The following is a 20,310-nucleotide window of genomic DNA, read 5'->3' as shown; positions in this document are numbered from 1 at the left end:
CAGCAGCCTTAGGGGGTCAATTATTCATAATTTTGTAGACGGAACAACAGAGGGAACGCTACACCATGCATAGCTCTAAGAAAAGATGCAAGTATGTACTGAGAGACGTGCCAGGAGACAAGAGGACAGCTCCTCGAAGTGTCGATGATTTCCTGCAGACAGCCAGAGATGTTGCAGGATGGGGTACTAATACTAACCCTTTGACAAGTTCATTGGTTCTCGTCTGCAGGTAAACAGTTCCGCGTCCTGTTCCTCAGCACGGTGCGCACCCGGCACACCTGTAAACACAAGCAGACTCCCATCAAACGCAAAGAGCAGCTTCTGGAAGATTCCACGGAGGATCTTGACTATGGTTTCCTATCCAATTACAAACTCCTGAACACCGCCATTACTCGGGCCCAGTCTCTGGTTGCTGTGGTGGGCGACCCCATCGCTTTGTGCTCTATTGGAAGATGCAGGTAGGGGGGATATTCTTCCTTCTACATCCCCATATTTGTGTTGATTTGTCCTATGCCGTGGTTGCAGCAGAAGAGTTAATGACCGGCGAAAATTAATCTTCTATCTGTGTGTTTCAAGGATAAGTTAAACTTTGACAAAATCCCTCATTGAACAGAATACAGGGAAGTTTTTGTAGACTTTAGGAAAATAACATTTTCATACATTGAGCACTGCAAAGCATCTGGGCCAAAGAGTCCGAAGGATCGAGATTAGAGATGAGCGAGCATGCGCGGTTAAGGCAGTTACTCGAGCGAGCATCGCTCTACTTGAGTAACTGCATACTGGTCCGAGCGTGCTCTTCCCACTCCCCCGCTACACCCCCCGCCGCCCCCCCCCCCCCCGAATCTGTATGGATGAGTATGCAGTTACTCGAGAAAAGCGATGCTTGCTCGAGTAACTGCCTTAACCGAGCGTGCTCGCTCATCTCTAATCGAGATATGTAAGCGAATCATTTGCCGATTAAAGGATTTTTGCTTCAGAGGCCTTGGAAAGTGTGCGTTGCTGCCTGATCAGACGCATTTCCTGCCCGCTTTGCCTGATGGCGCTTGACAAAACGTCACTGAAAACTAGCTTAAGGCCATTTACACGCAGCGATGATCGCTCAAAACGACACTTTGAATGACAGCTTTGAGCAATCATTTTGCATAAACTATTAAATAGCTGCTTAGCTTCTTAATAGCTCATTAGCGCGCAAATAAACTCTTTAACTGAAAGCAGTTAATAGCCGGAGGGCTCTTATCTGCATGAAACTCCTTTCTTCTCCGACGGGTAACAATGCTATCAGCACTACCTGCGGTGAACTCCTGATAAGACAGCACAACGATTTTTAGGTTGACCTGAATTTAAAGGGGTTGTCCCGCGCCGAAACGGGGGGTTTTTTTTTTCAACCCCCCCCCCGTTCGGCGCGAGACAACCCTGATGCAGGGACTTAAAAAAAAAACAGCACAGCGCTTACCTGAATCCCCGCGCTCCGGTGACTTCTATACTTACCGGTGAAGATGGCCGCCGGGATCTTCTTCCTCCGTGGACCGCAGCTCTTCTGTGCGGTCCATTGCCGATTCCAGCCTCCTGATTGGCTGGAATCGGCACGTGACGGGGCGGAGCTACACGGAGCCGGCATCCTGCACGAGAGGCTCCATTGAAGAAAGCAGAAGACCCGGACTGCGCAAGCCCGGCTAATTTGGCCATCGGAGGCCGAAAATTAGTCGGCACCATGGAGACGAGGACGCCAGCAACGGAGCAGGTAAGTATAAAACTTTTGATAACTTCTGTATGGCTCATAATTAATGCACAATGTACATTACAAAGTGCATTAATATGGCCATACAGAAGTGTATAGACCCACTTGCTGCCGCGGGACAACCCCTTTAAGGATCAGCTAGCAGTGCACGAAAAGTGCACGATGGCCGCGCATTTCGACGCAACGATTATCGCTCAAACAATCGCTTTTTAGCAATTTTTGAGCGATCATCGCTCTATGTAAATGGGCTTTAAAAGAGGTTGTCCAGCTGTAAACTATTGATAACTTTCCTGTATGATTAGCCACCAATAGTAGATTAGAGGGGATCCCAGGTGGTGGATTTCCTGCTGCTTGACTATTGGTGGCCTATACTAAGGATTAGGGTAGGCCAATCAATAGTTTACAACTGTATCCACTCTAGACAATCCTCTGTGTACTCTAGACTGATAAATTACACCTGCACTTATACATTGTAACAAACTGTCAGGCCACGGGTAACACTTCTGTTTTACCAGCAATTGCCAAGCTGCACCTGGACTTGCAGCTTGAAACAATAGCAAGTCCAGGTGAAGCTCAGCAACTCATGAGTCTTACCAGCAGTCACTAATGCTCATGTACTAGCACCCTCTAGTTCACAGAGGATTCTAAACTGATACATTGTACAAAATCCTGAGGTCTGAGAAGTATTAGGTGTATAGAGGGGTTTTAGCATCTGGATATGAACAAAACTTATTATGTTCACTGGCAGCAAGCAGAGATGTTGAAAATGGGGATAATTTGTAACACACAGTCTATTAGAACTTTGCAGAACTATTCTTAATACACTGATGAGACTTCATTTTGAGAGGAGAGCGATGACGTCACCAGAGGGTGGAGAGATAATGTCACCATGGGAGGTGGGGGACATCAGAAGCACTCGCATACTTACTGACAAGTGGTCATTAGTAGTTTGATTGTTTCATAGAACTGCTGATGGTCAACGTCTTAAGTTATATAGATTTGGTGACCTGTTATTCCTACAGATTAGCCCTTCATTCCCCACTGGTTTCTCCCCCTGTATTCTGTGTGCATTGTATGGGGGTGGCTTTGCTCATGTCCAGTTATGTCTAGCCGGACCCTTTTAATTCCTCTCTCCTCTCCACAGAAAGTTTTGGGAGCAGTTCATCACAATTTGCCACGAGAATCGGAGTCTTCACGGCATCACATTTGAGCAGATCAAATCCCAACTAGAGGCCTTAGAGTTGAAGAAAACCTATGTACTGAACCCACTCGCACCAGAGTTCATCCCGCGGGCGCTCAGGCAGCAGCAGACGGCAAATGCCACCAAACAGCAGCAGTCCCCACCAAAGGTACCAGAGCATCTAAGCGTCTCAAACCGTTTTCCATTAATGAAGCTTAATCATTGACATAAGCAGAGATCTTGAACATTCTTAAATCTTGTTCACATTGACTAGCACCTGTCACCTCTCCTATTTTTTAGTAAATACTTGTATTTTTCATAAAGTAATAGTTCTATAGCATTTTGTTTTAGATCTATGCACTGTACCGTTCCTCTGTTACTACTCCTGGAAATTTATGAATAATTTGACTATTAGTTGATTCATAAATATTGAGGAAGGATAACAAAGAAACGGTGCAAGGCAGAGTTATGAGAAAATATGCTTCACTGTTGCTGTTTCATAGGGAATACATGTATCTACTAAAAGGTCATATTAGGAGTAGTGACAGGTTCTCTTTAATCCCTTAAAGACCAGCAATTTTTCATTTTTTTTTCCTTCCCTGTGTTTCAAGAGCAATATCTAATTTTTTCTGTCGACACAGCCGTGTGAGGGCTTGTGTTACTTTTTATTGGTACTGTTTAGTGTACTTCTTTTTGTCTCTCCATTAACGGACACCGAAACCCGAAACCGTAGATATAGGATGCTGACACAAAGAACAAACACAAGCTTATCTGCTCCTATGCAGGCTATACCTGCTTACAGGCACTGAGCTAATCAGTTTTAGCTTTGTGGCACTAGGAGACAGACCCAGACCTGGTGTCTCCAGATCTCTTCTACTTAGTGTTTTTCGTTTAGATAGTTCTACTTTTTTACTTTTTCTTTCCCCACTACAAATTGGTGCAACAGGGAGAAGACTCTCTGTCCACCACAAGACGAGGGAACAGCGCTGAAAGTGTCACCTCTTGCTTGCCAATGGTTGGACCATGTGGGAACAGACCAGAGAAGTACTGTTCTGTTACCCCATTGAAGAAAGGAGGGTCTGTGCCAGCCAGCTGCTGCCTATCTGCCTGCCAGAGCATGGTGGTAAACAGTGATGCCGCACCAATGCTTCCCATACAAGCTGAGGGACCTTCTGGGCTTCAGGACAGATAGATTCCTTCCTGAGTCCCTGGTTCCTAGGCTCTAGCCTTCTATTCCAGGCCCTACATACTTGGTATTTCCTGTTGGGTTCACCTCTACACATCAGATCTCCATGCTCCTTTGTCCTCTCCAGGCCCAGACTACCTGCTCCTGGCTCTCCTTCTTTCCAACCCTTAGTGCTGTTTTCAGGCTGGTGCTTTCGCCCTGGGTGTGGGAGAGGGATGCTGTCTCTTTCCCTGCCCTTTCATGGGCCTCCACCACCTGCTGGCTTCCATTTTCCACTTCTGCATCCTCCTCCTGCTTAGCAGTGCCGATGTACCAGTCCCCGCTGCCGGGATGGGCCATCTAATTCTATACACTGTACAGCATGTCGGACTGCAGAGAAGAAAGTTTGCACAAAACCAGGTCATCTTCCTAGGTCACTTTTTTTTCGCTTGCACTATTTACCGACACCACTTGTTTTTCCTACACATGCCCCTCTTATCATTCACAACCTGCCCAGGAACCGTCTCTTTTGACCAAGGCAACAGCATCCCTCCCTCTAAATGGGCCCTATCCTTGTTTCACTAGGATGTCTCAGTCCATGGTCACAGTCATGCAGCGCTTCGCCTCACACTCATCCACCACGTCCTCCAACCTACCAGGAAAGAACTCACGGTGACAGGCTCTGGAAGTGTCCTAGGGCATCCATCTGCCATCTTCATCTTGGTCCTCTACCCAGCAATTGATTCTTTTAATCCCTCCCCGATCTCCTTCTCCAGCTTCAGGTTTCGAACAGACTCTTTGTTCATGGCATCATCATCCCAGTTCCACCTCAAGAGAGGCTCTCATAGGTTTCTACTTCAACCTTTTTGTCTTTCCCGAAATCAGTAGCTCAGTTCATCCCATTCTGGACCGGAACAGACGCACCTGACTGCGCCATTTCCACTTTGTGATCCACTCCATACACTTCGAGTTTGTCACTTTCCTATTTGGGTTGGCCACAGCTTCTTGCATCTTCACAAAGATCTGCTATCCTGTCATTTGGACCGTAATGTTCCATAGTTTGTATCCAGAGCCAACTAGTTTCCTGCAGTTGCCACAGACGCTCTAGTAATTCCGTGGACCTCCTTCCCTACCTCTTCCCACCGCTCCGTGTTCTACCACGAATGTTCAAGAACATTGAAGTGGAGGGAGTTCCAGTCATCCTTATGGCCCCCAGTTGGCCCAGATGCTCCTGGTACAAGGACGTGGTCTAATTGCAGACACTCTGTAGCGTTTTCCAGATCAACGGGATCGTCTTTCTCAGGGTGCTCTCCTCCACCTGATTTTATAGTGTCTCAATTTAATGGCGTGGCTTTTTAAGCCGCAGTCCTAAAGGCCAGAGCTTTTTTGGGTTAAGTCATCTAGACCATTACCACAGCAAGAAATCCATAGTCTTCCTGTATTTAACACAACGCCAAGTTTCAGAGGTGTGAGCCCCTTGGCAGCCTCCCCTTGTCAGCCTGCTCCCTTCTGCAGCCTCCTAGGCACAGCATAGGCTCCATTCTTGGTTCTTGCTCTTCCTAAGGGTTACTCGAGCCTTTGTCTGGCTCTGCCTTTCTACCATGTCCGACCCCAGAGCAGAGGCCATGAAACAGAAAGTGGCTGTAGCCACCCATTTTGCATGCTGTCGCTCTCTATACATACAGTCGAATATTATGACATAATTGTGCGTCAAAAGTCAGATAGGGGTTTAAGCTAAACTTCAAGGAGATGTTGACAAAATGGCAACTTTTGGGCCTAAAAGTTCTTGTCGCTTTACCAGCTCTTCCTTTGTGTTTTCAGGGCAAAGGTCATCACAATCAGAGCGAGCACTTTCAAGGAGATGGCATTGGTAAGTCTGCTATAATTGAGCTGCAGCGCAAAGCACAGGGGACGAATAAGCTGCAGTGTAAAGCGGTGTTTAGACTGAATGATCATCTTTCAAAAAATTGTTAAAATGAGCAAAACTGAACGATAATGGTTCAGTATAAACACGAGCCAACGACTAAACGTTCAACAAGAAGCGGGATGTTCTCGTTCCTCGTTCAGTTTCAGCTGGCAAAAAAATCAGCGTCGGCCCGTTCACTTGTCAGGCAGTTTAAGCACTTGGCGTTCAGTGTTTCACTAAGGCTAAACAGGCTGCCCGAGCGTGAACGAGCTGGTGTGGATGTCAATAGCTTGTTCGCTCGGGGGAAGGAGAATGGTGAGATTCTCGTTCTGTCTAAAAGGGCCGTTAAGTTTGGGGTAGTAATGGGCAGCAGTGTGAGCTTCAGAGGAGGCAGGTGGTGGACTATGTATAGACTACCTGAGGCACCAATAGACAGGTGCTAATTATAGCATGCTCTAATGAAGAATAGCCACAGTATAAAGCATGTGGGACAGAGCAGCAGCAGCCTAAACCTTTGATGAGACAGAAAGCAGATTTTAAACTCCTTGAACTTCATAAATGTGACTAAGTTGGTAGTTTCAACCTGACTTTCCTGTTGTTTTTTGTTTTCTTTAGTTCAGCCCAATCCATCTGTGCTGATTGGCAATCCCATCCGAGCATACACCCCTCCCATGGGTCCACACAACAACATGGGCAAATCCCCCAGTCCTGTGCAGAGGATAGACCCCCACACTGGCACCAGTATCCTCTATGTACCTGCCGTTTATGGGGGCAATATGGTCATGTCCGTGCCTTTACCTGTAAGTATTATCCTGACTGGCTGCATAGTTGGGGCGGTGGGAGGGTGGGAATTGACTCTTTAGGAACATTTGCTCTTCCATGCATTAGACAATATGACTTTGTAAGGTGACATTTAAAGAAGTTGTGCCAAGTTTGCAAGCTATTTCCTACCCATAGAATAGGGAATAACTTGCTGATCAGTGGGGCTTTGACTGCTGAGACCCCTGCCTCTTTCCAGAACCGGACTCCCATGTCCAGTTCTGTCTCTCACTGCTGCGGTTGTTTCTCCCCATGCAGTGATGTCAGCATGAAGGGATCGCTGGCCGAGCACATGCACTCAGTGCTCCAGTCATTTCAGTAGCTTGGGTATCCCTACAGTCTCACTGAAAGTTAATGGAATGCTGGGGAATTGCATGACCAGTTCTATTCATCCTCCTCACTGTTGGGGGTGCAGGGAGACCCCCACCGATATGCAAGTTTTCCCTTATTCTATATGCATGCTGATTTGAAATAAAAACAGGAATTGAGCTCAAATTAACCCCTTGACACTACAGGGCGTACAGTTACGTCCTGCAGGTTCGGGGTGTGCATGGAGGGGGATCCTGGCTGGCTGATCCTGCTTGATACAATGTGAGTGTTGGCTGTTTCTTACAGCTGATACCCACCTGCAGCAGCTCTGATAAGCCTCACCGCTCATCTGTGCTGTTAACCCTTTAAATACCGCGACCGTTGCTCGGGGGTCCCACACTGCGCCCCGCAATAAGATCACGGGTTGCCATAGCAGCCTGGGGCCTTCTAAAAGGCCCCAGGGATGTCATTGCACATTGCCTATCAAGCCATGCCTGTGACAGATCGCGGTATGATGTAATGCTATGGCATTACATCATACTGCTGGAGCGATCAAAGCATCGCAAGTTCTTGTTCACTCTGGGGACCTAAAAAATGTGAAAATTAGTGTTTAAAAAAGTTTTATTAATTATTAAATAAAAATAAACAAAACAAACCCTTTTGCCATATTTATAATAAAACAAAAATACATATTTGGTATCGCTGCCTCCGTAACAGGCCGATCTATCAAACTATTGCATTATTTACCCCGCACGGTGAACATTCACATAAAAAAAATACAGGAACGCCACAATTGCAACTTTTTTGTCACTCTGTGTCCAAGCAAAAATGTAAGAAAAAGCCATATGTATTCCAAAATGGTATCCGTTGAAACTACAGGGCGTACCGCAGAAATTGAGTCCTCGCACGACTGTCGGCGAAAAAAATTAAAAAATGATGTCTGTCAGAAGACGGCAACACAAAATAATGAAAAAAAATATATATAAAAAATAAAGGTAGTACAGCAAAAAAAATCTATATAAATTTGGTATTGCAGTAATCGTACTGACCCGTAGAATAAAGGTTTCATGTCATTTTTGCTGCAGCGTGTACACTGTAGAAACCTCCCCAAAGATGGTGGAATTTTGTTTTTTTCCCCAATTTCACTCTGTTTAGAATTTTTTAGACGTTTTTTAGTACATTATGTACTATCATTGAAAAATACAACTTAACCCACAGATAGCTACGTCGATGGTTAAGGCCGCCTGCACACGGGCGGATTTGCATTGCGTAATCCAGAGTGGGCGCCAGTCTCCGGATTCTGCAGCAAATACCGCCCATAGCATGCTATGGAAAAGCAATTTTTTTTTCTGCACACGAACGGAAAATCGAAAATCAATTGCGATTTTTCTGCTTGCGGAGGAAAAGTCGCAGCATGCTCTATTTTTAGGTGGATTTTGTGCAGACGGCTTCCATCATAATTGCAGAAAGGTCGCGGGATCCGCATCATTGCCTAGCAACGGTGCGGCAAAATCTGTACTGTGTATGTGCACTGGTGTACCGGCTGGACCATCCGCAGTAAAGATTAGGATGATTCCGCATAGGTACACAAGGTCATCGGCCAGACACAGGGTCGGATTCCACTACGGGATACCGCATGCGGAATCAAACCCGTTCGTGTTCAGGCGGCCTAAATAAGAGTTATGATTTTTTTTTAAAAGGGGGAAGGGAAATCCGAAAGTGGGGTGGGGGGGTGGGGGGGGGGGGAAGTCCTGTGTCCTTAAGGGGTTAACCTAACATCTCGTTCTCTTTAAGAAGGTTACTCCTACACCCACTTGTTAACTCACGCTATCTTGTATACACAGCCTCCTTCGACGGTTGTGACATGTCTGGGTTGGCTGCGTCCGTCAAAAACTGTACTATAGTCCAGTCTCCGTCCCTGCCAGAAAGGAAGTAATACCCTATGAAGATATTTCAACTTTGCCTCCTGGGTGTTGCTCCACCCTCTTATTTTTCTTTACTATCTTCCATCCCCCTATACTATGAGTAGGGTATACCTTTCAATCTTTGTATAACCCCTTTCACATCCTCGCTACCCTCTACCATCACTGCTCCTCAGCTGGAGACCACCACTGTCTCTACATATCCAGTCAGGGCACATTCTGGGATTGGTCCTGACTTCCACCCGTCCTAATTCTTTGCTTCCAATTGTAGGTAATTTGAGTATCCTTTGCTGCAGAGTACTGTGCTGGCGGCTTTACCCCACTCCAGCAGACATCTGGCACTGAGCCTACTGATGTGAAATAGCCATTATTGCATATGCATATGTGTATATATATAATGGTATGCCTAGTATATGGGTTCTAACATATATGTTGACATCCCTGCCCTCCGCCAGACTCTTGTCTGCAGCTGCTGATCCTCTTGTTGTTTGGTGAGCGTGCGATGCATCCTGTGCCCTGAATCATTTCATGCACACTGCGCTACTACGCTGATTAGATATGATGGGAGCCACCACTGACTCACCACAACCTCACTGCCTGGAGCAGGCAAAAAGCACATTACCATGGCAGAGAGCGTGGAAGTGAATGTTAAAGGCGCAACATCGTCCTGCTGACTGTGTTCTGCCACTCAGACAACGGCCATCTTTTACTGCCGCATTGTATGTTCTACTGTAGTCACTTCCAGAGCTGCATCACGTCCTTTACTATAGTCACTTCTAGAGTTTAGTTGCATATTATGAATATAAACCTTATATCCTGATAGAGAAATAGAAGGGCGGACCAGATGCCATCAGTCTTCTGTGTTTCCGTGTTTGTATTTTAATACAGCCACTTCCAGAGCTGCATCCAATTATTTTTCTGCAGTCACATCCAGAACGAACAATAATACCCCACTAGTTAGTATTTTGGGGGTATCTTAACAAAGTCTTGATGTCATTCGCTAGTGTTGTTTCCATGGAAGGCTAGGAAAACAGACAGGGTGTTATGGTGCTATTCAGCTGTGAGTGTTACTGATGCATAAGAGACATAAGCTTTGGATGTGAATGGAGTAGAAGGCTTAATGTAATAGCAGGTTTATGATTGCAGCTGTGGATGTGAGTTGGGTAGGAGACATGATGTGATTCGGGGTCTGAACAAGATTACCGTGAACCTGGGCAAGGATGACTAAATCATGAATTAAATCCCATTGGAAGACACACTGCAGATGGGGGGCTGTGAACAACGCCCGGCTGCTTTCGACAATACCATATACTCTATGCACAATGAGTCCTACTTCCACGTTAGCCATAAACGTCGCACTTAATGTGTTGGCTCTCATTGCTCCCTATCGCTTTTAGTGGAAGAAGTATGGACAGCTAATAGCACATGTTCACGGCGCATGAGCATTTGTCACCACGTGTACGTTTTTTTCCCCCCAGGTCCCATGGCCACCCAACTACCAGGGTCGGTTTTCTGTTGACCCCCGGCTCATGACTCACCCAGCGATGGCCTATAACATGAACCTTCTTCAAGGCCATGGTCGCGGATCTCCCATTCCACTCGGACTCGGTCATCATTCACCAGTCAATGTCAGCCAGCAGATGCCGCACATGGAGAAAGATCAACATGAACTCAGCCGCAACGGTAAACGCACTAACCAGCTTAGATGAAATCATTCTGGTTACTAAAGGCCCATCTACACGTAACGATTATCGCTCAAAATTTGGATTTGCAAAAAAAATCTCTCACTTGTCATTAGTGGTTGTTTAAGCTGACTTTTCAGTCAGCTTAAAAAAAAAAAAAAACCTCGTTAGCTCGTTCCGTGTAAATGCTTCCCACTCGGCGAGAAGCCAGCGGCAAGTCTCTCTGTAAACGCTCTACACGAGCATTGACGATCATAGCGGCGATGTCAGCGTTCATGTAGTTGCTTGCCCATCTGTCGGTCCGTGTAAAAGGGCCTTTAGTGACAGCTGATGTGTTTAGCTCACGATTGGCAATCCTCTGTGAGCTAAACGCATCAGCAGTACAGATCTCTGCATGAGAAGGCTCTGCGCCTTTCGTTTTCTGCTGTTTGACACAAGATACGAGAAGTGTGAAATGTGCTTGAGCTCCCAAAAACGTCAGGCTCCAGTGTTGTTTCAGCTTTCCTGTGAGAGTTCACACAGCAGCAGGGTGTGCAATACATGTGCTCTTTGAATATATCGTCCTGCCTTAGATCCAAAAAGCTCAAGAAATATGCAATAATGTAATGGTGTATGTCTCCCCACTCTGGTAATCAGCGACTGGTGCAATGTGCCCAGCGCCCATTCAGTGACTGGCACTGAGAGCCCCCTGCATATAGTCACCGTGCTCTAATTGCACATGGCTGCCTACTTGTGTCTTCCTCTTCTGCAGTGGTCAACAAAGGAGGAGCAACGTAATACCTAGCAGAAACAATCTGAGGTTAGATGTGCTGCTGACCCCTGTATAAAGCTGGGTTTACACAGGGTGACTGCCATCCACATATACGTTCTTGTGCTTTACAAACTAGCAAGTCGTTCTTTGAATGGTGGTTGAGTGGGCCGAAGATTGCTTCTAGCTGTCCGCCTCCATTCACTGTAAACAGGCAGTCGTTTGTAGAGGAATGACTGCCTGTTTACATGGACCAATAGTCACTTGGCTTTTAGTTCAGCGAAAAACCAAGCGACTCCAATAAGTGAGCGATTTGTCACTCATTGCCATATGAGCGGCCATTTGTACCCGGGACGACTATTACCCAAATTCACGCAATGATTCGGACGATAATCGCTCCATGTAAAGGTAACGTACCTCTCCTACTGATGCCAGAACACACCAGCCTTTGAAGTTTTATATCCAGGCCTGTGAAGACACAATACTGATGAGCTAATCTGTCTACATTTCTTTCTTTTCTCTGATCCAGGTAAAAGCGAGAACAATCCTTCAGCTGAAATGAATAAGCTGCGCACGCCTGAGAAGAAACCGCTGGACTGCAAACAGGTAACGTGTCTGATCTTACGGGTGTTCTGTTCACCTTATACCCCTAATCCGGTGTCATGTGTCAGGGGGCAGGGCATGTGGGGGGTAGGTCACTGTGATAAATAAGGGTTGTGTATTAAGATATAAATATATTTTTTAGGTTGACTTGGACCCAAATGCACAAACGAGAAGTCCGGAGTCTCGAGCCAACCTTGCGTTCACCAACCCTAAATTTCATCGCAAAGATAATCCGAATCAGAGGCCGATGAACATCCATCTAACCCCTCCACATCCACAGTACCCAATGCCCAGCCGCCACTTCCCACATGTCTCCCCTTTACAGCGACCACAGTTTACCCTGCAGCAGCAAAACCTTCTATCCCAACAGCAGAACCATCTCTCAGAACTTCAGAACCAGATCCCTCCTCCTCCCCCACAAGGTCCCATTGTACCCCAGCATAACCATTTAATACAGCAGCCACCTCCGCAGGCCTCCCAGCTGTCCCCTGCTTTCCAGCCCAACACCAACCAGTCCTTCTTTAATAATCCTATTCCTCACCGGCCCCCATCGCCTGGTGTGGATGGCATGATCCCTGAACAGTCACCGGCAACCATTCTGCAGGATGTCAATAACCCGCTCCGCTCTGTCACCCATAATAATCATTTAATATCATCGCACCACAACAGCTACATGGAGGATGGACCTCAAGCTTTGAGCACTGGGGAGGCTCTAGGTCAGTACTTGGGAAGTCTGGGGTGGGTCTTGCTCCTCTTCAATTTGATTAACAGGAGTGCTGTGGTACTAATTATGTGGATACTATGGATTTTATCATATATGGCAGAATAGGCAAAGCTGCATACTAAATCTCTGTACGATTACAGATCGTCTACATGGTAACGTGGCGTTAGAGACGCTGAGGCAGCAGCAGACAAGGATACAGCAGTGGAACGAGCATAATGCCTTCATGAGTCAAGCCAACCTAACATACCCACACCACCCCCATCTCCAGGCAATGGGTCTGGCCCAGCAGCAGCTCATCAGGCCTAACTGGAAGATTCCAAACAGTGGAGAGGAGGAACCTGAGATCACATATTCCAGGTATTTCAGAAGGCACAGCTCATGTTCTTGCCTCGTGACAATGCAGGTGGATGGTGGGAGTGTGCCTCTAGGTTTACTTTCACCTTTTGAGAGTGTTATTTGTATCATTGGAGTATAATGTTTTTCTGCCTCCAGGTTCCAGGAATTTCTACGGGAACTTTCTCAACATGACCAGACCGGTGATAATCGAGACCTCACAGAGATGCCTCCTCCACAGTCCAGGCTGCTACAATACAGACAGGTCCAACCCCGGAGCCCACCAGCACTCGCCTCCCCTTCCTCCAACCACAGTGGCCATTTCCCCAACTTCAGTGAGAACAGCCGAGACATGGACATGAGCAACAATCCTGCGTTCCCACCGCACATGGCCAGTGTGTACAACAGCCCCTACACCATGCCATCAGAGCACATGACACCACCTCCACCAATGAAATACCTGCAACAGGATGGGTCCTGGGCCTATGCCAACCTACAACAGAATCCTCTCATGGGGCAGGGATTTCATTACAGTATGCCCCCTCTACAGCACAGACCACCACAAAACCCATTCATCCATGTACAGAACCACCAGCCCCCAGCTGGTCAGGAAACATTTCACCCAGCAGCATCCCGTGCAGTCTCCGCCTCTTCACTTCACAATCTAGAAGAGGTAAGCTGCTAGTTGGGGCATTTTGGGAATTCATGTATGACCTGGTGGCATGAGTAGTGTTTATTCTTTGGTGTGATCCGGTGGCATGAGTAGTGTTCATTCTCTGGTGCGACCCGGTGGCATTAATAGTGTTCATTCTCTGGTGTGATCCGGTGGCATGAGTAATGTTTATTCTCTGGTGTGATCTGGTGGCATCAGTGTTCATTTTCTGGTGTGACCCGGTGGCATGAGTATTGTTCATTCTCTGGTGTGACCCAGTGGCATGAGCACTAGTGTGAATGGGGTCTAGTGTCACACAGCCAATAATGAATGTTAGAGATTTGTTTCTGCTTGCTGGAAGTGGTCATCCAACCCCTCAACACCGCACACATGTCACTATGTGAATGCTCCGCCCCCCCCCCCCCTTCTTTCCTGGTTACTTCTCCTTTAAGGCTTTATTCCTGCTGAGATATGTGCCTTGTGTCTAATCCCCTGATTTGCTAACTGTGCGGTAACATCACCTTCTGCCCGTGTCTTGGGAATGACCGCAGAGGCACATTTCCCATCAGGAATTATGAGGCATTATTTGCCCTGGGGCGATCATGTGCTTGTCACACTGGGACCATCGGTTTCAATCCAGATGGGTCAACATGTTGGTCTTCTGTAGAGTGGTGGTGGGATGTCCCTCAGCGATAGGAAGAACTGGAAGACTACAGACCCATGATTACTGGCTAAACAGGGTGCAATGAAGCCGATGCAGTTGAGTTGAATATATTTAGAATATTGGGGAGTCATGGCACAACCAGGTCTATGAGGTTGCAATTTTCAATCTTGGGAGTACAGAAGTTGGAGTGCTGCACTCAGGCAATGTGTGTATAATATATAGAACTACACTTTTTTATTTGTTTTGGAGAAGGGAGGGATGTGTCATGTGAGTAACCCTACCACTGACCTCTCGGGTATTGAGAATGTGATAGAAAGTAACAGCTCATTGCCATTCACATGCTGAGTATTGGTCTCGGTACTGGTGCATCTTGTCTCCACCAGAACTAGGGGTGGAGACATGGGTTTGGCCTAGAGCACTGACAGGGAATGGCCAGTTCACACCCCCATTTGTGGATTGGCTGCCGCGCTGGAGTACAGATGTAGTTCCTGGTGCAGGACCACGAATAGCGTCGTAGATCGCCTTCCGAGGAGGCTGCAGAGCGTCGCAAGGTGCAGGAGATCCCACAGCATGGTTGGACAGAGGAGGCAGCTGAGGAGCGGCTTTATCACCGAGGAAGCAGTAGACCGGAAGAGCGGCGTTTCTACTATCCGCTGTCATTGGTTGCCGGGAGGCAGACGCGCCGCCTGTGCCAAGAGTGACAGCGCAGCCACAAGCACAGTGCGGAGGCCAGCAGGGAGACTCACTGCTTGCCCATGATCTCAGAAATCGCATGCTGCCAGGACCGAAGATGGGAGGGTGCTGGGGACTGTATCACCGGGCCAGACAGTCAGCCGGGTTGGAGCACAGTGACTGCTAAGCGGGAAGGCTGGTGGAGGGGAGACTCACAGCGGGGACCGCGAATACAGGTGCCGCAGATACCTCACACCCGCAGATGGCTGGACACTGACAGCGGGGGCATAGTAGGAACTTGACACCGGCATGGGGAGTGGGTTTTGAGTACAAGCGGAGTTGCAGGCAGGGGAGATGCAACAGCCAATCGCCACCTGCGGGCGTCACCTGGCCCTCCCCGTCAACCTGGCTAACCCATGTCTCCACCGAAACTTCCGGTGGAGACCAGATGCACCAGTACCATTGGTCTCAGCCAAGGAAATCTCTTCTGATGCCCGAAAACAGGTAGCACTGAGCTGATCCTTAGATAAACTTGAGAGGTATACTCACAAAAAAGTATGTTTCTTGCATAAACATGAAAAATCCAACTTTATTCTAGTGTAATGTAAAAAAAGACACAAAAAAAAGGTGCACATTCCTGGTAAAAAAAATTAAAAAACAAAACCTGATGGGTTTTTAATAGCAAAAGTTAGCACTTGCAGACAAATTAACCTAATCACAGCGGAAAGACAACCTGAGAAGGAGCAAAAGTAACCACTCAATAAGGAAAATAAAAGAAATAAATACAGATAGTAGCAATAAATATGTAGTAGGATAAATGAAGGGTTTGAAATGAAATTAATTTGTAACTTTGTATACCAGAGTCCTACTTTTTTTGTGGATTTGCCTTTCATTGAGAAGAATGTGTCTGTTAGAAGATGGGCTTAGAAATAAATTGGGAATTTCTTTCCCAGAAACCTTAAGGGGTTTCTCATTACCTAAAATTGCTTGCTAGGCACTCTGTACTTCCTGGTTTCTGCTGACCAGGACATGTGACTGCTGCAGCCAATCACTGTGACCAATGTGACAGCAGCAACCAGGAAGGACAGAGTGGCTGTGAATCGATTTTAAGTAGTGGGAAACCCCTGTTACAGCTTCCTATGTAATCTTGTGTACTGTAATTAAATTGTAAAAAACAATCGATCAGTTTAGAGATTGTAGATATTTTCCAGGACTCTAGAATCTTTGATTAATACAATTAAATTAAAAAAAAATTAAGATGGCTTTTTCAAAAATTGCCCACTAATCTTTTTTTTTTCACTTTTTAAAAATGATTTAGTATGAACCTAGAGGACCTGGCAGGCCGCTGTACCAAAGAAGAATCTCGGCTAGCTCAGCGCACACAGGTTCAGAGGAATTAGCCGCTTGTCAAGAAACCCTTGGTCAATGTAAAGAAATTCAAGACCCCAGCAAGCCTGCTTCATATAACTATTCATCTCCTGAGCTCTGGGTCAGTGCTGCATCGTCGGTCCCATATCAGAACATTCCGTGCAATGGCGCCAACTCATCAGGAACGCCCAGGGACATGTTAGGTATGAGCTATGGCCACAGTCTACTGAAAATTGCTCCATGTTTTTTGTGCACGTTTTTCATTGCTCTTGTTTTGTATAGGTGAAGGAGAGGATCTTTTTTTGTGTTGGTTCCACAATACCGTGTTGCATAGGGGGGGGTGTTAATTTTTAATGGTGCTTGGATTGTTCATGGATTTTTGCATATAAGAAATAGTAATTATTAGGAAATCATAGTACCAGTGTTTCTGGTGGTGCAATGCGTCACACAGCTCTGTCACATGCACATCACACACACACAGCTCTGCTACATACATTGTTCATCCAATACAACAGGGATCAGAAGCAGCATAGCACTGGAGATGAAGGACTTGTGATGACGTCACCGTCATGCTCTGCCCTTTATCACATGACGGTGACACTCTTCCTGAGTGAATGACTTACATGCTCCGCCCCTGATCACATGATTGTGACGTCATCAAAGGTCCTGCATCTTTGTGCAGATTACAGACAAACTACAAACCCCCTGTGGCATATTAACTTTTTCTTCCCCACTTCTGCCCTAATCAGCAATTCCAGCAAGCTGATTGGTTGTTTGGTGAATCAGCCAACCAAAGCAACCAATCAGGTTGCTGGAATTGCTGATTACGGCAGAAGTGGGAAAGAAAAAGTTAATATGTTCCCCTGCGGTCTCAGTTGCTATTATGAAATACTAACAAACACCTAGCCGGACATCAGATCGTGTGCGTACAGGACCTGTGATGATGTCACAGTCTTGTGATCAGGGCCGGAGCATATTATTTCCTCACTGGGGATAAAGGACCTTTGATTACGTCCCCATCAGTTGATCATGGGCAGAGCATGTAAGTCACTCACAAACCCACTCACTCGCGCACAGATGGACAGGTCATCGTTAGTAGCTTGATGAAAAAAACACAGGAACCAGTGTTTTATTATCAATTGCAAAAAAAACTATGCTTCCTTTTTGCATTTCTTGTTACTGTTTGTCAGTTATTCTGCGACTATGTTCTTCCATCGGTTACTAACTTCTCTTTGTAACATTGTTCAGTTGCTCCACAGAAAATGGTGAAGCCCCCAGACGAGCATCTCAAAGCGGAGAACATGCAGATGTCCAACTCCTTCAATTACAATGTTCTGCAGCATCTTGGCCAGTTCCCACCTCTCATGCCCAACAAACAGATTGTAGAACCCAACGGAACCGGAGCTGCCCAGACAAACCCAGGCACCAACAAGCCCACCATGTCTTATGCTAGTGCCCTGCGGGCCCCACCTAAACCCAAGCCCCCGCCCGAACAGGCAAAAAAGAATAGTGACCCCTTGTCTTTATTTCAGGAACTTAGCTTAGGGAGTTCATCAGGTAACAACGGCTTCTATTCCTATTTTAAGTAGAACCCCCCCCCCCCCCCCCCCATCTACTCAGTTTTTTCCTTTTTGTGTTTTTTGTTTTTATACAATTTTTTTGGTCATTTTTTTTTTTTTTTTAGAAAAACCCTGTTTTAGTTTTGGGTAATGAGTAAACTATAGCCTCACTGTAATTTTAAGCTATTTTGCTTTTCTCCACCCCCCTTCCTTCTTGTATGTGTGAGCATAAAAAAAAAAAAAAAAAAAAAAAAGGAGGGAAAAAAAAAAAAAAAGTGTTTTGCATCTCTTGTCCGTGTCTACAGCTATTATGCACATGGATAATTTACGGCTCACGGGCAACTTCAATCTCTGCTACCATTTTAACAAGATGTTTAATTGAGCTTTTACTGATTTTACAAAATTTTTTTGCTTTTTTTATTTTCAGACAAAATTAATAATAATTAAAAAAAAAAAAAAAAAAAAAAAATAGAAGTGCAGGTAGCAGCTATTAGCTATTTACATATGGCCACGGAATACAGCGTGCTGCTCTTGGCTATAAGACTTCATTGCCGTGGGCTTCAAAATATGTTTTATGTGGACGCATAAGTCACGATGCAAACACACACAAAAAAAAGGATGCGTGAGAATGTATAGACGATACATCAATATACATCCACCGCTAACATTTTTGTAGCTTTACTGCTAAATTTGCAACCTTGTTATGGAGAGTACCCCCTTCATCCCCCCCCAACCAATAAATTTTAAATATATATATATATTCATATATTTTTTTTATTTCGACGTGGGGCCGGCTTATGACCGTTTTATGTTTCACAATTTTTTTTTTTTTTACGTGTCATGTTGCATTACAATTAGCGGCTTCGGCTATATATCTTTAAAAAAAAAAATGACAGAAAGTAAAAATGAAAAAAATGAAAAAAAAAAAACTTAAGAGAAAAAAATGTTAAAATTTTGTCAAAGTTGTATTTAAAGAGAAAAACAAAATGTAAGCAGTCTTTACATTTATTCACTTGACATTGGCATCCAATACTGGGTTTCTGTACCAGAAATAGCCAGTTAATGTAAAAATTGTATCTTATTACTGCATTCACTTCTCATTTTTTGTTTTTCTCGATTTTTTTAAATTTTTCTTTTCATGACTATAAAAAAAAAAAAAAAGTCCATTATTTTGCTGCTTCGGTTTTATCCTTTTGTGAGGAGACGCTGTCTTCAATGTTTTCTAATGAACAGTGATCACATCTTCGGTTTTAATCTTTATTTCATCTTTGGGGACCCTGATAAGCAGTTGATTATTAAAGGATTCCAATTTCTATAAAGAATACATTTTTGGAGAAGGAGGTCATGGGGTCTCGTTAACCCGATCTCTTCTGATACGAGAAATATTGGCTATTTCGGAGGCCGACGGCGCATCGGATGGAACGCCCTTAAGAATCAGCATTCACGGAGGCGATGGCCATAGGAACAGCTCCGTGCGCTTGTGATGAGATTTCTAGAATTGTGGAAGCATTTACTGAAAGCGACATTGAAGATTTTGTATGACTGTTTAATTTGGGGGGAGGGAGGCGCTGTTTTAAGTAGGGGAGGCATATTTAATTATACCAGCTTTTTTTTTTTCCTTTCAAAGCAGTAGCATGTACTTTGCCTGTACACAGTAATTTGATGCAAAGTATAAAAACATTTCACATTCAACAAGTTTTGTAGAATTTTTTTTTTGTACTATTTGTGATTTTTTTTTTTAATTTTTTTTTTTTCATTTTGTTTTTTTGTTTTTCTTTTCTATACTGTTAGCTTCAGTTTTTTACACTATGGATACCTCTGCGAGGCAATACATTGGCGTACAGACACTGCTTTCAGTACAGTATAATGTGTCCACATTTTTAAATGTGCGAAAACAGGAAAAAAAAACTAAGATGTGTGCATATATATAAATATATATACTTTAAAATAAAGAAACTAATTCTGCAGTTTATTTTTTCGGCCAGCAACATCAGACTGTTGTTTGCAATTATTTGATAGAATTTTTTTTTCTTCTTGTATCCAGATCATGAAAGACGAGAATAAAAATTTTTAGGCCTGTTGGTGCTCAGTAGATTTAATAACTATTTTACAAAGAAACAAACCGTGTGGATTTGGTTAAGAATTCTTGTTTCTTTTCACTATGCATGCATAAATGTTTGTAATCTGGCTTTTAATCTCTCCCCCACCCCCCCTTCAGTGATATTGGGAAAAAAAAAAGAAATAAAAAAAAAAAAGATAAAGAAAA

The 20,310-nt window shown here is 45.0% G+C and overlaps 1 protein-coding gene across 2 annotated transcripts in view; it reads left to right on the top strand.

Annotated features, from left to right (window-relative positions):
- HELZ (helicase with zinc finger) overlaps window positions 1–20,310 on the top strand; it is a 70,624-nt gene extending 50,314 nt beyond the window's left edge. For both annotated transcript variants that reach the window (XM_066587297.1, XM_066587298.1), the window contains exons 21-31: window positions 230–458; window positions 2,883–3,087; window positions 5,905–5,953; window positions 6,605–6,789; window positions 10,518–10,722; window positions 11,999–12,075; window positions 12,215–12,788; window positions 12,937–13,153; window positions 13,289–13,802; window positions 16,436–16,688; window positions 17,734–20,310. In XM_066587297.1, the coding sequence (XP_066443394.1) occupies window positions 230–458; window positions 2,883–3,087; window positions 5,905–5,953; window positions 6,605–6,789; window positions 10,518–10,722; window positions 11,999–12,075; window positions 12,215–12,788; window positions 12,937–13,153; window positions 13,289–13,802; window positions 16,436–16,688; window positions 17,734–18,074 (2,849 nt within the window). In that variant the 3' untranslated portion in view covers window positions 18,075–20,310. The remainder of the gene's footprint in view (window positions 1–229; window positions 459–2,882; window positions 3,088–5,904; window positions 5,954–6,604; window positions 6,790–10,517; window positions 10,723–11,998; window positions 12,076–12,214; window positions 12,789–12,936; window positions 13,154–13,288; window positions 13,803–16,435; window positions 16,689–17,733) is intronic.

The sequence above is a fragment of the Eleutherodactylus coqui genome, chromosome 13 (genome assembly GCF_035609145.1).
Source record: "Eleutherodactylus coqui strain aEleCoq1 chromosome 13, aEleCoq1.hap1, whole genome shotgun sequence".
In the NCBI taxonomy this organism is placed as follows: domain Eukaryota; kingdom Metazoa; phylum Chordata; class Amphibia; order Anura; family Eleutherodactylidae; genus Eleutherodactylus; species Eleutherodactylus coqui.
This window is presented reverse-complemented; position numbering and strand designations above follow the sequence as displayed.